This window comes from Sciurus vulgaris (genome assembly GCF_902686455.1).
Source record: "Sciurus vulgaris genome assembly, chromosome: 7".
Classification (NCBI taxonomy): domain Eukaryota; kingdom Metazoa; phylum Chordata; class Mammalia; order Rodentia; family Sciuridae; genus Sciurus; species Sciurus vulgaris.
In genome coordinates, this window is record NC_136467.1 from 22,699,078 (window position 1) to 22,719,982 (window position 20,905).

The 20,905-nt window shown below is 37.6% G+C and overlaps 1 protein-coding gene across 3 annotated transcripts in view; it reads right to left on the reverse strand.

Moving 5' to 3' along the window:
- AIG1 (androgen induced 1) overlaps positions 1–20,905 on the reverse strand; it is a 253,696-nt gene that overhangs the window by 184,908 nt on the left and 47,883 nt on the right. For all 3 annotated transcript variants that reach the window (XM_079146898.1, XM_079146896.1, XM_079146897.1), the window contains one exon: positions 1,504–1,659. In XM_079146898.1, coding sequence (XP_079003024.1) covers positions 1,504–1,659 — 156 coding nt within the window. The remainder of the gene's footprint in view (positions 1–1,503; positions 1,660–20,905) is intronic.

Here is a 20,905-nt window from a genome sequence, read left to right on the forward strand (position 1 = left end):
TAATTCTTTTATGCAGAAGGCATATATCTTTACACTTTATGCTAGTGAAAATTTCCTTCTATATGGCTACTCTGGTAGAAGGTATTTGAATTGTATAAGGCAATGCAAAGAAGGAATAGTAAATAATATATAAAGCATTTAGACTGTTATGTAAAGGACCGAACCTGAGAGATCTGAGGGCCCGCAGAGTCGCCTCCAGAAGACAAGCCTGGCCAGCGAGAGGGGCGGTGACTGGCTGTGAAGCTCCCCTTGCCCTTGCGCAGTTCTCAAGAGCTAAGGGCGACCTCACTCAAGGAAAAGCAACTCAGCACACAGAAAAAGATCTGCAGCCACCCATGTGGGGGCCTCTGGGAGCTGAGAGGAGCAGCCATGGGAAGGATCTGGGCAGGACTTCCGACTGCTCCGCCGCCAAGCCTTGGACTTGGTGCTCCTGCTGCCCACGTCAGTAGGGCTTCTGCTTCTCCCAGGAGAAAGATGGCGAGCCAGAGGTCTGAATTTGAACTAGGTAAAAAACTCGCATTGTCCTCACAATTTGAGATATATAAGGATTCTCATTCTTCTCCTGGCTATACACGAGTTCAAATCTAGAATCTTGTGGAGCATTTAAAGAAACAAGGTTCATATGCAGATGTAGGAAAATTAGCACTCTTGTGAAGAAAGTCGAGCTATGGAGAATGGATCCAAACATTAAGTGGCATTTACTTAAGTGATGTTAACTAATGGAAGGGACACCTCAGCACAAGTGCAACACACACACAGTTGACGAGTTACCTTAACAAGAGTGAACTAATGCTGATTTCTCTCTACCACTAAAAAGCAAAACAAATAAACAAACAAAAAACATACCCCCCAAAAAACCCTAAAGTATTTGATCAAAGTACCATACCTTTCAAGTTTTGGGATGTTTAAGAAACTATTATGGGTTAAACTGTGTCCCTCAAAATGTCTTAGGTTGAAGTCCTAACCTCCAGAACCTCAGGATGTGGTAACACTTGGAGGCAGGGCCTTTAAAAAGGTAACTGAGATGAAATGAGGCCAGGAGGGGCAAACTGACCCAATCTGAGTGGTCTCCTTATAAAAAAGGAAATTAGGGTACAGACCAGCACACAGGGGAAGGGATGTAAGACACCATGAGATGGTGATAATCTAGAAGCCAAAGAGAGAGGCCTTGAAGAAACCAACCTCTTGATCTTGGACTTCTAGACTCCAGAAGAAAGAAAATAAGCTTCTGTTGGTCAAGCCTGTCAGTCTGTGGTCCTGGCAGCTTAGTGAACGAATCTAAATCCAAATCTAAAACTCAGGGCTGGAGGGGCAGCTCAGTGTTATATGTGTGCTTAGCATGCACCAAGCTCTAACTTCAATCCCAGCACCAAGGAAGAAGAGCAGGGAAGGAAGGAGGAAATCAACCTCCTCTAATCTGCCTTTTCTTTCCCCCCTTCTTAAAAATCTGAAATGAGACCCAAGTTTGTTTCTGCAGCTAAATGCATTCTATGTCATACTCACAACTCCGACAGGAAAGGCCAACACAGCCAGCATCCAGTCCCGCAGAGAGATGAGTTTCTTGAGCTGCCTCTCTTGTTCTTGGTTCCCACTTCCTCTTGTCAGAAGACTAGAAAGATCAGTCAGCACACAGATCCCGAAGAAGACGGCCTGGATAACCTGCAGGGAGACGACCACCAGAACCCGTCAATGAGCCCTGAAGACGCCCGAGCTGTGGAACAGAAGGGGCGCTGCCCTTTGGCAACACAACACAGGATCAAAACAGATCAAAGCCCCATGAGAGAGCCGGTCCTAAGACTAGGAAACAGGCTATTATAGGTGAGAAGAGTTACCTTAAAAACACTACTTCCATGTGCACTCACCTCAGCACAAGTGCAACACACACAAGCACACACACACCCAAAAAGGCCCCACAGGAAGCAGCGTCCATCCCCATACTGCTGCTTTCAGGATGGCGGAGCATCACATCTGTGGGTTGGTTAAACTGACCAGAGAGGTTCAGCGATTGTCCAAGAAGCAGAAACAACAGGACGAGGGGAGTCTGAATGATAAACAAGATAACCCAGTCTAAACATAAAAAAACTTTCTTAGGCTCTCCAGACTCAGACATTGACCCAATGAAGGCAGTGGTAGAAATTTTGTCTTGAAGTCATTAAGAAATCAATGGAATATAATCATCCAGACCGATACAGATCAATTTTCTGTCAGCAAACTTGAACTAAATGACCTCCTCCTCCATGGATTTTTTTTAGTATTTGTGAAATAAAATCTTTCCAAAGTAATATAAACATAGATACCCAAACCATTTTCCTAACAGGGCATTCAGTATTAATAGCAAATTGAATCACTTCCATGAGCCAGGTTCACTTGTACCTTCTCAAAGAGGGAACCCTGAAAACTACAAACCAATAACGTGGAGTGAAGTTCTAGAGTAGGGATAAAAGTATTGATGATCCAGAGCTGTGAATGGAGACAGGCGACATACTGTAACAGCGAGTGAGGCAAATGATAATTCAGACTATAGAAAGGATAACACGTGTGCTCCCCAGGGTCAAAGTCTTATGTACTTAGCACCGATGGTAGGTTGGGGGGATTTTCTGGGTAATTCCACTAGAAATGATATGTAAAACAATTTTACTCATCACCTCTTTAGAAAACATAACATACTTTAAAAATGTTTTTTTTCCACATGGGCAGTGGAAAGTCTATGAAAGTTTTGTGGATGTTTCCTCACTTAGGACCAGCCTACAGGGCCAGAATAAAGGGTCCTAAAGAGCATCTGAGTTCCATCCCTTCTCTCAGCACAGGAACCCCCATGTTGTCAATCTAGGCTTTCTGGAGCTCCCCAAATCCTGCTGTTGTCAGTCCATTTTAGCCAGAGTGATGCGCTATTTTCCTTTATGACTTAGCTTCATCTTGAGCATCAGTGACTGAAGGTTTATTCTTGTTTTTTCTACAGCCAGAACCAGAGTAGGAGAAGCTGAGGATGTCACAACTGAGAATGACACAGGAAGAGGCACTGGCAGGCATCATGTTTTGATAATCAGAAATAACTTAAATGACTCAGGGAATAATTTCATACTTAGGATATTTCTCTATGTCATTTGTAAGACTTTAGCTATTTGAATCTCTCAGTCAGCTCTACTCGAGTGTGAGACATTGGGGTGCCCAGGCCAGGGAATTATAATCCCCATGCCATTCTGGCCAGTAAACATTAAGGCACCACAGAACTACAATGAGACAGCATTTCTCACCAGTGCAATGATTTGCAATATGATTCTGGCAATGCTGAGTGTTGTAAAGATGTAGAGCAATCAGAAAGCTTATGGTGGGAATGGAAGTCTGGACAACCACTTTGAAGAACAGTTAACAAAATCTAGTCACTTAATGGTGCATATGTGCCTAGCAACTTAACAATGCAGGCACTCCCTAGCGTGTACACATATGAACTAATTACACCCATTGACAATTCATTTCAGCAGTCATTGCTTCAAAAATGTTGGATAAAGATCGTGCACTGACTTCATACAATGAAATTCTAATCACATACCAATTTTTAATTTTCACAACCAAACTAAAAAAAAAAAGGAAAATAATGGCATGACCAAAATAAATCTCAGAAAATATAAATATAAATATGAGGATGCAGGTATATGAATTAAAATATGAAGATTAGTAAAATATGGAGATTAGTAACACTGAATGCAGGTGCCTCTGGAGGGAAGACAACATTGGGAGGACACAAGAGCCTCGACTATATTGAGAACATTTTGTTTCTTGAAGTTGATTATGGACATACTCAAGTTTTTTTCTATTACTCAATTTCACTAGTATAAAATAACTCAAAATTACTTAAAAATAAAGGTTAAAAATGTGGCATCTGTACTTTTAGAAGATAGTTGGCTAGTCTCTTCATTCCTTTCCTTGCAACTCAATTTCCCCTAGATTTAAAGACTGGTTGATCACAGCAGGATTCAGTGAGCTCAAGGGGCAAAGAAACTACTGTATGTAAAAATTCTCCAGGGCTTTTATCTATAGGCAGAGGAAAGAGAACCTTGGCTTGGTACTGATAAAGAGAAATATTTAGAAAACGATGATTTGCTTTATGCATCCTGGGAAACAGGGAAACTTGGTGGTGGATATGTTCAAGAAAAAGTTCTAGTTATAATTATTGCAATACTTTCCAAACACAAGTGAGTTTGCTACTACTCTTCACTTAAAAACTCCAGGATATAGCACCTGGTACCACATTTGCCTTTCCACTGTAAACAACGGGATCTCTGTTCTAAGTACATAAATCTTCTTTTTTAGATGCTGATTTTGTGACTGTTAGTTATACAGGTTGAACATCAATAATCTAAAATGCTCCAAAATGCAAAACATTTTGAGTGCCAACAGGATGCCACAAACAGAAAATTTTACCTTAACCTTGCGATAGGTCAGTCAAAGTACAGGTGCACAATACAGTTCATTCCACATACCCAAGGGGAAAAACAATCCTCCAAGCCCCTTCAGCTGCAATATAAACTATGTTTTGTGTACCAGTTATTAAACACATTGTATAAGTTATCTTCAGACTATGTGTATAATATGTATGTAAAGCATATATGAATTTTGTGTTTGGACTTGGATCAATTCCTCAAGATATCATTCCACTATGTATGTGCAAATGTTCCCAAATCAGAACAAAAATCCTAAGCCCCAAACACCTCTGCTCCCAAATATTTTGAATAAGGGATATTTGAACTGTATTACCAAAAATGGGGGTACATTTTATACTGAAAAAAAAGGTCAAGTCATTAAGAAGATATGATGATCTTAATTCTGCTTATATCTAAATAACAGACTTTCAATAGAGAGAAAAAAGAAACAAGTTTAACCTGAAACTAAATTACTTAATAAAACTTTTTTAGGGAAATGAAGGATTCACTGATTCTTGGGATGCAGATACTTTTATGAAGACTTTTTAAAAAGGAATTGAAATGGGAGGGAACTTGAAAATGAAAAAGGGGGAATGATTTCCTATTTTAGCAGAGCAGAAAAAAAGAATTTCTACAAATATACGCATAACAAGCTAAACGACATTTTTGCCAAATTTGCACGGTTAATAGCACATACGAATGGAGTCTACACTTTCCTATGGCTGCCTCATCGTCTTCTTATTCAAAGCGCCATCTGACACAGCAGTACCCGCATGCTATCCCCTGGTGGCTGCCTCTTGCTCTCTGGCCTCCCTGCTAGTTTCCCTGCCTGCGACTACAGCAGGCGCCCACCTCACTGCTACAGATTTCCCCAAGTGAGAAGGTGGAGGTCAGGAAATGCAGAAGCTGTAAAACTACTGTCTAGTTTCTGAACATAAGGAGACAGGAAATTTGGAGGTTTTGTTTTTGTTTCTTTCTGTCAGGCTGAGGACAGAGCTCAGGAGTAGAGTGCTTACCCAGCCTGTGAGAGGCCCTGGGTTTGATTCCACCACCACTGCCGAAAAAAAAGAAGTCTTTGTTTTTAACTCACATTATCAGAATAAAATCTTTGAAAATTATGAAATAGCCTACTATTCCCTGGAGAATGGACTGACTTTTGGTTATTTGCTTTAGAATCAGTTTGCCAATATTGTAAAACCCCTGTAGATTTCTGCCATTTTTATTAGCATTTGATTTGAGCTGACAGTTAACAAATCTCATTAGAGAACTTTTATCTATGTTTTTCTATTACTTGTGTGTATATCATCCCGTTCACTGCAACTTAAAATTCACTACACTAACTGGATAAAATGCATACGTTGGACAGAGATGCACTAGTGGGTCTTAAGCAGGATTACCTTGAAGTATTATTTGGCTCCAACCATTCTGCAGGGCTGGCATTTCCAAACCATCAACTCAGCATGACACACATATACACCATCTGGCTTTGAGTTCTTAGCAGGCTGGTTGCTCTTATTATTTTACACCCCATGTAGAAATGAAGTGGTCAAATGTATCATATCTCTCCAAGAAACATAAATAGGGATTGATCAGAATGAAAAACAAATTCCCAGGATATTTTGGAATTGCTCAGTGTTCGTTCCTCTAGAAGGTTCTCTACTGTCCAATTCCTTCAGTATCTTTTCTCCATCTCCTCAACTCTTTCTGTCCTGAAATTATAGCTTATTTACTGAGTCACGAGCTTTAGGATTCAGTTTTACAAATATATAAAAATGTACCCCAATTCCATTCATATTTTTAATCTTTCTACATGATGGGTTTTGATCAAATTAATATTATTTTCCTTTCTCCTCTGGGATGCACTAAAGGATTACAATTCTGTTTGCACTAACAGACAAGTCTATTAGATTCCTACCATTCATTCCTGAAGGGACATGATACAGTTTGTTCAGAATTGGTTTTATTTCATTACATGATATCATCTTCAATACACTCAATTAAATTTATTTGTACCAAAACCAGAGTCTACGTATCAAGTTATGTCATTACTTTAATTAGGTGCTAATTTGTATATTTCTGCCTAACTCACACAAGACACAAGTATGGGAAGCAGTGCGTGAAGTAAGAAATGAAATTATTATTTATATGATTTTTAAAGGTCAGAGTGCAACTGTCTTGACCATAGAATTTCTGGTAACTGCTGTGAACGGTGCACCATACTTTGGGCTGTGCTTTCCATAAGATTAAAGAATGCCCTGCTGTCTACCTTGAAGATGATGCTTCGTTTCAGGTTAATTTTAGACACTGGAAACAAGAAGAAACAAGAAGGTGGGACTCAGGGGTAGCAGGGAAGAGTGAAGTGACAAGGATGGTGGAATGAAGGAACACTGGGGAGAGAACAGATGGGAAGGAGGCAGGGAGATTTATCGGTGTCATCAAGAAAGGCCCGGAGGAGTCTCCATATGAAGATAAGAGCATTAATTAAAGGAGAAGTGATAAAGAAGTAATGAAAAAAGCTACCTGGACTCTTCTCGTTAGAGAACATTAAGTGTTTTGTGACATTTAATAAATGTATGTGTAATCTAAAGGTGAGATAGGTAGCCTATATGTAGATTATCTACCTATCTCCATTATCTGCCTATCTATACATACAACATATATAATACAAAACGTGTGAAGGAGGGTGAGAACAAAAGAGGAGAAGGAGAATTTTCCCATGCAGAAGGGTGACTAACACATTTGGAGAAACGGTCTGAGGTCAGCCCTTCCTGTATCTCACCTACAGTCACAAATCATGAGGTCTTTCTAGAACAAAAAAAGTTATTCTGTTTTCAGTTCATAAAAACTTTCAATGAAGTTCTTGTTGGAAACCAACCTAAGCAGCATCTCTGTGCAACGAAGAGCAAATCTGACTGGAGGAGTAAGAAAGCACATGGAAAGAACAGAAGAGCCATAACCAGCAGTGCCAAAACGTGCCCTTCAAGGGACTCCCCTCCCTTCCACAGATATCCAACCTTCTAAGAGAACCTAATACACTCCCTGTCATCGAGATCAACAGTGAATGCCAAAGGTCATTCAGCACCACAAGACAGTGACCCAGGATGGTATCAGGTGGGTGAAGTCTGCAAGGATTTCCTCTGCGTTTCTTTTCAGGGTCTTCCTTGACTAAGACATCTGAACATCCTGTGGCAATTCCACAGCCAGGGGAGTTGATCTTCAGTCCCTTGTAGTCTGTGACCAGTTGCATGCTTAAAGGCCACTCTCTGGAGAAATCCATGCGTTTGAAAGTACATCAGGCTGTCTCCACCTTGCTCATCGACTGAGATGACCCATCGGAGGCACAGCCTGGTGCATTAGCCTCTATGACCTGTAAGGAGGTTAGCCTGACCAAGCCAGTGTGGACCTCCCGCTCTGATGACTGTGTAACTCTATTTCTCTAAATCTGTCATTTGAGTGCTGTGCTTTAACCCAAAGCTTTTCCAAGAGTCCTTCACCACAAACACTTTGGAGGAGATGGACTCACAGCATCATCGAGCTCATGGTTTGCAGAATGTGATTTAGGATCCCTGCCTGTATGAACAGACATTTACCTCATACTGCTCCATCTCATTCCTGAAAATCGATGAAATAAGCCATGAGTCACTCCTGGCAAGCAATCCACTCAGGCAGAAGGAAAAAAGTAAGCTTTGCAGTCAGAAGTAATGGAGTCTGATAAGCAGCTTTGGGAAGGAAGGTTTGTCAATGAAAATTCATCTAGCATCACATAACTGCTTTTGATACATAAGTAGAAAGGAGAACAGCCACCGGAAGCATGTGTTTGGATATGTTTCACAAAGAAATGGGTACAGACATGCCATCTTCCATCACAAGCCAATAAGAGTGTGGCAGGGACCTTTCCACAGATGCCACGGTCATCTGCAAATAATGATAGAAAACTACACCCTGTGGTGTTCTGACTGAATTTTCACAGCCCCGAGGGAGGGTCCTATGCTGACACCCCAAGCTACTCAAAAGTATGAACTTAAAGATCTCCTATAAACTATTGATATTAGCCTGAACCTCTTTTCAACACTGAATTAAACATGCCACTGATTTATTTAACAAATATTTATTGATCACTGCGCACAAAGCACTTAGTAAACAAATACAGAAATGCAAACTGTTCAGTGATGGAGCCCTGTACCACAAATGGGAAGATGCTGGGATGCGACTCACTTCCCTAACTTATCTACATTTGCTAAATAGGTGAAGTTGAGGCTTAAACACAAAAATAGGGATGAGTAGTTATTAGGAGGGGGGAAAGGTGTTGCAACTTTAATAATGCAAATTTGAAGTGTATTAAATTTTCTAACATTGTAATAGGTAATTCGTCTCACTAAGGTTTTACTCATGTGACAATTTATCTCACCGGGAGATCACTTAAATGTCAAAAGTAATCACTGAAGAGCTAGATAAATCTCAACCCTAAATAAAAGAGGGACTTGACCTGAATCAGGATCAGATCAGGTCTTAATTGATAGATGATACAGAATCAGATAATTATATAGAACCTATGCACAATCTACACTCTTTGCTCTTTCACTCTTTATCAGACAATATTTATGATATTAACTCTTGTTCTACCATATTATTTTTTTATATTTGAGTTTACTGGTACAGACCCTGGAAGGGTTGAAGTTAAACATTCTTCTCACCTGTACTCTCGGCTACTGCACCTGTGGCCCCACCTTTAAATTAGGAGTGTTTATGAGTCCAGCATCTTATACATCCAGAAGTGGTGCTAGAAGAGTCCCACCATCACCCAATTTAAGGGACAATGTGAATCTCAGACAAAATTAAAAGTTCCTAAAACATTTAAATATTTCATTAGTTGCATAAAAAAGAAAATATTAAGTGGAGAAGATAATGCAGAACAATGCAAGTGGGGCTATATTTTGGTTCAATCACTTCGGAAAATAAAGGCATTATCTCAAAAGTTAAAGATATGCATCCCCATGAATGGTCTTACCTGTTGGGGGGGTTTCAGCCACATCCCGTGTGGATGAGAAAAGGGTTAACTGCCAGAGGACGATGCTGGCTATAAATCAATCATTTACCCATAAACTTACCTAATCAATAAACACACAAGAGCCAATACTCTTTTTAAATGAGAGGGGGCGGGACAGATCGGGCCTCTAACAACATGGAGTAGCCCACCACTCCTTTATTTATAGTCACACAGGTACAGGGGCCGGGGAGGGGCTTCTGTGATGAACAGGATGGGGAGAAGTTAGTGGAGCCATTTGCTCAGGGAAACTATAACATAACCAGACGGTGATTCCCACACAGGGCCACATACCCCTAGCGATCTGGGACAGTTCTCCATGGCTGCCAGTTCCTGGGAGTCAGGCCTCAGTGTCCCATGGCTCAACCAAGTCTGCCTCTGCTAGAAAAAGATGGTTCCCCACACTTAGCTATGTCTCCTGGAACCCAGAGCCGATGACTAGAATGGGACGGGAATGGTAGGCATGCTTCTGTCCTTTAGACAGAGATAAATTTTTAAAAGTTAGAAGTGGTCCTGTTATTTATTATAGTAGGAAACAATTTCCTAGGTAACACAGTCAAGACCTCTACTAATTTTTTTTCAGCTCTACTTTTTGTATTATTTCTATTTAGTTATACATGACAGTAGAATGCATTTCAACTCATCATACACAAATGGAGTACAACTTTTCATTTCTCTTTAGCATCACACCATTCGTGCAATCACACATGTACATGGGGTAATGATGTCCATCTCATTCTAACGTCTTTCCCAACATCCACTCCTTCCCCTTCCCTCATTTCACTCTGCACAATCCAAAGTTCCTCCATTCTTCCCTAACCCCTCGCTTGTGTATCAGCATCCACTTATCAGAGGAAACATTCACCCTTTGGTTTTTGGGGGATTGGCTTATCTCATTTAGCATGATATTCACCAATTCCATTTTCATTCACCTGCAAATGCCATAATTTTATTCTTCCTTATGGAAATATGAATGGAGTAATATTCCATTGAGTATGTATACCACAGTTTTTTGTATCCATTCATCTATTAAAGGACATCTAGGATGGCTCTATAATCTAGCTTTTGTGAACTGAGCTGCTATGAACATTGATGTGGCTGTGTCACTGTTACTATGCTGATTTTAAGCCCTTTGGGGTAGACTGAGAAGTGGGATAGCTGGGTCAAATGATGGTTCTATTCCAAGTTTTATAAGGAATCTCCATACTGCTTTCAGGAATGGTCGCACCAATTTGCAATCCCACCAGCAATGTTGAGTGTACCTTTTTCCCCACATCCTCCTCAACACTTATTATTGCTTATATTCTTGATAATAGCCATTCTAATTGGAATGAGGTGAAATCTTAGAGTAGTTTTGATTTACATTTTTCTAATTACCAGAAATGTTGAATATTTTTTTCATATATTTGTTAATCAATTGTATATCTTCTGTGAAGTGTCTGCTCAGATCCTTAGCCTATTTATTGATTGGGTTATTTGTATTTTTGGTGTTAAGTTTTTTGAGTTCTTTATAAATCCTGAAGATTAGTGCTCTACCTGAAGTGCATGTGATAAAGTTTTTTTTCCACTCTGTGGGCTCTCTCTTCACATTATTGATTGTTTCCTTTCCTGAGAAAAACCTTTTTAGTTTGAATCCATTCCATTTATTGATTCTTGATTTTATTTCTTGTGCTTTAGGAGTCTTGTTAAGGAAGTCTGGTTCTAAGTCCACGTGATGAAGATTTGGACCCACTTTTTCTTCTACTTTGTATAGGGTCTCTGGTCTAATTCCTAGGTCCTTGATCCATTTTGAGTTGAGTTTTGTGCGAGGTAAGAGATAGGGGTTTAATTTCATTTTGCTGCATATGGATTTCCAGTTTTGCCAGCACCATTTGTTGAAGAAGCTGTTTTCTCCATTGTATATTTTTGGCACCTTTGCCTAGTATGAGATAACTATATTTATGTGGGTTTGTCTCTGGGTCTTCTATTCTGTACCATTGGTCTACCTATCTATTTTGGTGCCAATACCAAGCTGTTTTTGTTACCGTAGCTCTATAGTATACTGTTTAAGATCTTATTTTTGATGCCTCCTGCTTCACTCTTCTTGCTAAGGATTGCTTCAGCTATTGATTGCTTTAGCTATTCTGGGTCTTTTACTTTTCCAGATGAATTTCATGATTGCTTTCTTTATTTCTATGAGGAAAGATGTTGGGATTTTAGTTGGAATTGCATTGAATCTGTATAGCACTTTTGGTAGTATGGCCATTTTGACAATATTAATACTGCCTATCCAGGAATATGGAAGATCTTTCCATCTTCTAAGGTTTTCTTTAATTTTTTTCTTTAGTGTTCTGTAGTTTTCATCATAGAGGTCTCTCACGTATTTTGCTAGATTGATTCCCAAGTATTTTTTTTTTTTGAGGCTACTGTAAATGGGGTAATTTTCCTAATTTCTCTTTCAGAGGATTCACTGCTTATGAATAGAAACGCATTAGATTTTGGGGTGTTGCTTTTATATCCTGCTACTTTGCTGAATTCATTTATTAGTTGTAGAAGTTTTCTGGTGGAATTTTTTGGATCCTCTAAACATAGAATCATGTTGTCGGATTATAGTGGTAGTTTGATTTCTTTTTTTCCAATTCATATCCCTTTAATTTCTTTCATCTTCTAATTGCTCTGACTAGAGTTTTAAGGACTATGTTGAATAGAAGTGGTGAAAGAGAGCATGCCTGTCTTGTTCCAATTTTTAGAGGGAATGCTTTCAATTTTTCTCCATTTTTGAATGATATTGGCTTTTGTCTTAGCATAGATAGCCTTTACAATGTTGAGGTATGTTCCTACTATTCCTATTTTTTCTAGTGTTTTGAAGGGGTGCTATCCTGTATCAAATGCTTTTTCTGCCTCTATTGAAATGATCTTTTGATTCTTAACTTTAAATTTATTGATGTGATGAATTACATTTATTGATTTCCAGATGGCAAAACCAACCTTGCATCCCTAGGATGAACCCCACTTGATCATGGTGCACTATCTTTTTAATGTGTTTTTGTATGCGATTTGCCAGGATTTTGTTAAGAACTTTTGCATCCATTTTCATAAGGGATATGGATCTGAAGTTTTCTTTCCTTGATGTGTCTTTGTCTGCTTTTGGTATCAGGGTGATACTAGCTTCATAGAATGAGTTCGGAAGTGTTCCCTCCTTTTCTGTTTCCTGGAATACTTTGAGGAGTATTGGTATTAGTTCCTTTTTGAAGGTCTTATAGAACTCTGCTGAAAATCCATCTGGTCCTGGGCTTTTCCTAATTGGAGGCTTTTGATGGCATCTTCTATTTCATTGCTTAAAACTGATCTGCTTAGATTGTGTATGTCCTCCTGATTCAGTTTGGGTAGATCATATGTCTCTAGAAATTTGTAAATGTCTTTGAGATTTTCTATTTTGTTGGAGTGTAGATTTTCAAAATAGCTTCTAATTATCTTTTTATTTCATTAGTGTCCATCATGATATTTCCTTTTTCATCATGAATTTATAATTTGAGTTTTCTCTCTCCTTCTCTTCATTAGTGTAGCTAAGGGTTTATCAGTTTTGTTTATTTTTTCAAAGAATCAACTTTTTGTTTTGTCCATTTTTTTTCACTTATTTGTTTCAATTTCATTGATTTAAGCTCTGATTTTAATTATTTCCTGTCTTCTACTACTTTTGGTGATGATCTGTTCTTTTTTTAGGGCTTCTAAATGTAATGTTAGGTCATTTATTTGTTTATTTTTTATTCTTTTAATATATGAGCTCAATGCAATGAACTTTCTTCTTAATACTGCTTTCACAGTGTCCCAGATATTTTGATATGTTGTATTGGTGTTCTCATTTACTTCTAAGATTTTTTTTATCTCCTCCCTGATGTCTTCTGCTATGCGTGCTTCTTTCAATAGCATATTATTTAGTCTCCAGGTGTTGGAGTAGCTTGTTTTTAATTTATCACTGATTTCTAATTTCATTCCATGATGCTCTGATAGAATGCAGGGTAGTATCTCTATTTTTTTTTTTTTTTTTTTTTTTGGTATTTGCTAAGAGTTGCTTTGTGGCGTAACATATGGTCTACTTCAGAGAAGGATCCATGTGCTGCTGAGAAAAAAAAGTGTATTCACTTGTTAATGGATGGATATTCTATATATGTCTGTCAAGTCTAAATTATTGATTATATCATTGAGTTCTATAGTTTCTTTGTTCACTTTTTGTTTGGAAAATCTATCTAGTGATGAGGCAGGAGTGCTAAAGTCACCCAGTATTATTGTGTTGTCACCTATTTGATTCCTAAAATTGACAAGGGTTTGTTAGACGTACAATAGATGCTCCATTGTTGGGGCATATATATTTATGATTGTTATGTCTTGTTGATGTATGATTCCCTTAAGCAGTATGAAATATCCTTCTTTAACCCTTCTAACTTTGGTGTAAGTCCACTTTATCTGATATAAGGATGGAAACCCCTGCTTTTTTACACAGTCCGTTTGCCTGATATGTTTTTTTCCATCCTTTCACCTTCAGTCTGAAGACCTTCACTAACAAAATTATCACTTTAAGTTTCTATTAAGGAATACAATTTTCTTGAAGACTGAAAGTAATGGGTATGATTTTGAATTACAACTAGTGTTAATATACGGTTTTCTCATACTTTGACTCATTTAGAACATTAAAATTGTAGGTTTATGTGAGATTTTAGAACTGAATTCATTGATTTTTTTTTACTAAAAACTTTTTTATTTTTACAGACTGCATTTTGATTCATTGTACACAAATGGGTAGAATTTTTCATTTCTATGGTTGTACACCATGTAGATTCACACCATTCATGTAATCATACATGAAAAAGTTAATATAAAGAATTATCAAGCTATCACAAGAGAATAGAATGTGTAAAGACACTATAAAAGGGCACCCAGAAGCCCTTATCATTTTAAACACAGCAGAACTTCAAAGTGGTCTAATTTGTTAATTTGTATTAGAGAAGGTTGAAGTGAATGGCCCAAAATTAATTTTACATGTATAATGAAAATTGACCAATCGTTTTCATGCCCTTCCTATTCATACCAGAATTTTTATAATGAGAAAAAATAGAAAGCAACCCCAATGTATACATACTTGACCATGGATAAAAATAGAGGTATTATAATATAAAGCAGTGAAAATAAGTTCCTAAAGTTACATTATCAACATGGATGGATCACATAAGCAAGCTGTGGAAGACTGAAAAAGAACAATGTCATTTAAATAAAGTTCTAAAAAAATTTAAAAATTCCAAATATTGGCCCAGGAATATACATGTAATAAGCTACAAGAAAAAGCAAGTCAATGATAATAAACGCTACCCATAGCCCTGTGAGCGTCTCCCCTTCCTATCTCAATGTGATCATAGGAACCTTTTCTTTTTAACCACTTGATTCAACTCTAATTAAGTCATCATTAGTGTTGCTATTTTATAAGTGTCTGACACTCTTGCAGGCTACTTAAGGGTAGGGTTTGGTTTTGGTTCAATAGTGTATCCCTAGAGCTTGGGGTGTAGTGTTAATAAACATTTACTTATTAGAGAATTAATCTCAGTGGTGAAGATAACTCAGTGGAGTGGGAAGGGACCTGACTTGGGACTGGCAGAAGATGGCCAGGAAATGTCCCGGGCCCTGTAAGGAAAGAGACTGGAGAGCTGGATTTCTACTGATCTGCACTGCTATACTGCTATTTATCCAAAAGTGTTCAGAGATCTCATTATAGGACATATAAATGGCAACCGATGGGTCTTAGGGCTTTCAACGCAAGCATAGCAAGACAGGGGCAAGGAGCATATGGGCAGATGGATAATTACAGATCTACCATGGAGCTTGGAATGGATGGACAGAAAAAAAAGCAAAGTCAGAACTGGGACAGAATGAGAGTGCTTGAGTGTGTCACAGGGGCAGGGGGCATGAACATTTGCAAGATGGGAGACTCTAGGTCAGACAGTTCTCAATGAGAAGATCCAGTTAACTCCCAGATGGATGAGACAGAAGTCAGCAAAGTTGGGGAGAAAGAAAGAGTGTGAGAAGTGAGTCTCATGTATAACTATGCTATTGTAAACGCAGGTGCAAAAAAAAGGTTAAAAGAAATTGGAATCAAAATTAAAAAAAAACATTTAAAAAGAGCATCAGAGATTTTAGAAACCTTTTGATATACGATATAATTATAAAATAGAAGTTTATAAAATAATGAATAGCAACTGACTACTTTGAATCAATAAAACTATAAACAATGGCACTTTCTGTTCAGTTACATTACAGTAATGCATCTTCTTTTGATTTGCCACATTTCTGTTCCCATAAACGTACAAGTTATGCTAATCTATAGGAAAAAAACATCAAAAGCCAAAGTTGCATAAGGACAGAAGAATTTTTTTTCAATTTGATGAACATACCCCATAAAATAATAAATTTAGTTTCATCACTTTTACTGTGGATGGAAGAAAGAAGGCAATTTCAAAATTTTCTGGATAAGTTCCAACAGGTATTAATAAAAATGCATATATAGTCTTCTAAAAAGCAGGATTTGTCTGTAAAATTCTTCTGAGAGAAGTTAATTCAGTATTCACACATCAAAGGTCAAATAAAATTGGGAAGAAATAACACAAGAGAGCTCTAAGAATTCACAATACAAAAAATGCATAATTTATGTTGACCTACAAAGTACATGAATTTTGAAACTTAGCAATAATTTCCTCACCAAAACAACAAATAAAATAACTTGCTCCTGTTGGAAATTATAAAGTATACTAAATTTTGTATCAGCACACTAAAATTTTACTAAATATTAAAAATAGCTGGGAAAAACGAATGAAAAACTCCATAGAGTATAACTAAATTTAGTAAAAAATAAAAGAAAATAATAAAATGTTTACAAACTTCTAAGTGATTCTGAGATTTTCCTAAGAAGCATATGAAAAAATCAGAATCATTAACAATAACATAATTTGAAATAATTAATGTAAGGTTTTATCAGTAGGAAATCAAATACTTAAGGCTCATGAGTGGCTAAGAGTTGTATGAATGGATCTGTCTACCACTTGGTGGAGAAAACCCTGATTGCTAACCAGCAAATGGAGCTACTCCCAGCAAATAGTTTCAATAGCTTCTTCATATAGTTCACAATGACATTTTTATGGCAATTTTGCCTGTAGGTAAGGAAGGAAAGTAGGGGGAAAAAAGACTGAGAGAGGAAAGGAAATAAGGGAAAGTTGAAAATCATATATTCTGAAATACATTATTTATACACACACAAACCTTCATTCTTAACATTACATGAAATACTCAACATTCAGTCAATAACTCCTGATCAGAGTGCAGCAGCTGAAGGTTGATGCTTCAAATTGGTTAATGCTGGAAGAAATCTTATAGTTAAAAATATAGTGGGCAAATAAGAGCAAATCTACCCATCTTTTTCTATCATATCTGATACTTGATGCTACAGCTGGACTGGAAATATCATCAAATTCTGTCAACTTTTTAGACTGTCCATAAGGAAGTTTATATGTAGTACATACACCTGCCTCGGTTTTTTTAAAATCTATTACTGATGTTGAGGCCAAGACAAAATGTTTCAGTAGATACACAAAGTCCAACTTTTCTTTTGCAACTTCAAAAAGTTTATGATGTGTTTGATATTTAATTTGAGCATATATGGGCAAATATGAAGGATATTCTGTTAGCCAGAGTGCTCACAGACATGAGCTGAGAAAACTGTTGGTAAGGGCTAGAGACAAAGTACTCCAAAAATGCTCTCTTCAGGAAACACTCCAGAAGCTCTACATTGGAACAGCTTCAGCTCTGATCTTGACTGAGATTTCTCAAGTTCCTTTTTGTAAATGCTTAATAGGACCTTGTGATTTGATTATTTACTACCACTATCAATCATAAGGCAACATAAATGATAAGGTTATGCTATTGAACTAATTTTGATTATGGAATAAACAGACATGGAGAAAGCTCTCTAGGTGTAAATGAGTGCTAAAAGCATGGGAACACAAACTATTTTCTGGAAGGTATGTTTTTCCTAGAAAAATCGGCCTATGTCTTACAGTATCTTTTACTTTAATATTAAAAGCATACTGTACATGATGTACACCACCATTTTAGAAAATTTTATCATCTCCAAGGACCTACATTCCTTTCATATTTTCTGAACCTGTGTTTTCATGTAGTAAAGTCAGAAATCAAGATCACTAAGTCTGCTTATACACTGCTCAGAAGCACCCTTCATAGAGTTCCATGTAGCCAGCTCCAGCGGTGCCCAGACTGTGCCTGGAATCAATCCTGGATAGGAAAGCACCTTAAATCGTTCGGGTCATGAAGACACCATTTAGTAAGAAGACAGTGCTTCTAGTGGTGACTACTGTAAACAGAGTAAAGGCAAATATAAAACATAAAGTTAGTCAAATATGCATCAAAAAATTCATGATATCACATATTTCTCCAAAAGTGCCTAACAATTCTAAGTATCCTCTCAAGGGCGGTTGAGCACGGGCCTCAGTCACTGGAGCTTTCACTTTCTAGGTGCAACTACTACTTAGAGATCTAATCCAGCCTTCTGACTTTCAGATACCATCTCTAAGATGACCACTCCCATTTTTAATTTTTTTTTATTTTTACAGACTTCATTTTGATTCACTGTACACAAATGGGGTACGATTTTTCATTTCTGTGGTTGTACATGATGTAGAGTCACACCATTTGTGTAATCATACATACACATAGGGTGATGATGTCTGTCTCAGTCCACTATCTTTCCTTCCCCCGTCCCTTGCCCCCACCTCATTTCCCTCTACAAATCCAAAGTTCCATCACTCCCATTTTTACATCTTCAGTCAGGACCTCATCCTTGAATTCCAACTACTATATGACATCTGGTTATGAATATCAAATAGGCATCTCCTACCTATGGGGTCCAAAATGGAGCCCCTAGTATTTTTTTTTAAGTGAGATACATACTCGTTTTATTTCAATGCATGTTCTTTGTTAAAATTAAACATGATTTTGAGATACTTGCTCCATTTCTTTTTGTTCCAGTGTGGTCATTTGACCAATAAGACAATGCAGGAAAGAGTACAATGGGCAACCATTTTCTCCGTACTCTGAAATCCTGAGAATTACAGAGAAAGCCAAAACAGATCCTTATTTGAATACTAAATATTTACCATTAATTAGGTTGGTTAGTTGAAAATGACATATTTGGCAAAAAGACTCACAGGCCTTTCCAGTCACACCACCACTTAAAATACAACTGGCCAGTGGCTTGCCTTGCTGCAAGAAAGCTGCAGTTGTTGGTTTAAGGATACACTAATTATAGGTTATATCAGTATACTTGAAAACTATTGAAATAACCTCTCAAAAAAACCTGTCAAATTCTTTAATATTAGTATGTAAAGGATGACTAATTTTTATTCTAATCTTCTTTCCTGCCTTCTGCCCTCCTTTTTTTTTTATTATTATTATTTAAACAAGTGGGATACATGTTGTTTCTCTGTTTGTACATTGGAGTCAAGGCATACCATTTGTGTAATCATAAATTTACATAGGGCAATGTAGTTTGATTCATTCTGTTATTTTTTCCCTTCTCCCCCACCCCTCCCACCCCTCTTTTCCCTTTATACAGTCCTACCTTCCTCCATTCTTACCACCCTCCTTATCCCTAACCCTAAACCTAACCCTAACCCTAACTCTAACCCCTCCTACACCCAATTATATGTCCTCATCCGCTTATCAGCAAGACCATTCGTCCTTTAGTTTTTTGAGATTGGTTTATCTCACTTAGCATGATAGTCTCCAATTTCATGCATTTGCCTGCAAATGCCATAATTTTATCATTCTTCATGGTGGAGTAATATTCCATTGTATATATATGCCACAGTTTCTTTATCCATTCATCAACTGAAGGGCATCTAGGTTGGTTTCACAATCTGGCTATGGTGAATTGAGCAGCTATGAACATTGATGTGCTATATCTCTGTAGTATGCTGATTTTAAGTCCTTTGGGTATAGGCCAAGGAGTGGGATAGCTGGGTCAAATGGTGGTTCCATTCCAAGCTTTCTGAGGAATCTCCATACTGCTTTCCAGAGTGGCTGCACTAATTTGCAACCCCACCAGCAATTATGAGTGTATCTTTTCCCCCACATCCTCGCCAACACCTATTGTTGCATGTGTTCTTGATAATCACCATTCTAATTGGGGTGAGATGGAATCTTAGGATAGTCTTGATTTGCATTTCTCTTATTACTAGAGATGATGAACACTTTTCCATATATATCTGTTGATTGCTTGTAGATCTTCTTCTGTGAAGTGTCTGTTCATTTCCTTAGTCCATTTGTTGATTGGATTATTTGTATTCTTGGTATAGTTTTTTGAGTTCTTTATAGATTCTGGAAATTAGTGCTCTATCTGAAGTATGAGTGGCAAAGATATTCTCCCACTTTGTAGGCTCTCTCTTCACATTACTGATAGTTTTCCTTTGCTGAGAGAAAGCTTTTTAGTGTGAATCTATCCCAGTTGTTGATACTTGCTTTTATTTCTTGTGCTATGGGAGTCCTGTTAAGGAAGTCTGCTCCTAAGCCAACAAGTTGAAGGTTTGGACCTACTTTTTCTTCTATAATCTGCAGGGTCTCTGGTCTGATTCCGAGGTCCTTGATCCATTGTGAGTTGAGTTTTGTGCAGGGTGAGAGATAGGGGTTTAATTTCATTCTGTTGCATATGGTTTTCCAGTTTTCCCAGCACCATTTGTTGAAGAGGCTATCTTTTCTCCATTGCATATTTTTGGCACCTTTGTCTAGTATGAGAAAATTGTATTTATTTGGGTTTGTGTCCATGTCCTCTATTCTGTACCATTGATCTGCCTGTCTATTTTGGTACCAATACCATGCCGTTTTTCTTACTACTGCTTTGTAGTAGAGTTGAAGATCTGGTATTGCAATATGCCCTGCTTCGCTCTTTCTACTGAGCATTGCTTTAGCTATTCTGGGTTTTTTATTCTATCAGATGAATTTCATAATTGCTTGCTCTATTTCTGTAAGGTACATCATTGGGATTTTAATTGGAATTGCATTGAATCTGTACAGCACTTTTGATAGTATGGCCATTTTGACAATATTAATTCTTCCTATCCATGAACATGGGAGATCTTTCCATCTACTAAGGTTTTCTTTAATTTCTTTCTTTAGTGTTCTGTAGTTCTCATTGTAGAGGTCTTTCACCTCTTTTGTGAGATTGATTCCTAAGTATTTTATTTTTTTTTTGATGCTATTGTGAATGGGGTAGTTTTCCTAACATCTCTTTCTGAAGATTCATCACTTATGTATAAAAATGCATTGGATTTATGAGCATTGATCTTGTAACCTGCTACTTTACTGAATTCACTTATGAGTTCTAAGAGTTTTCTGGTGGAATTTCCAG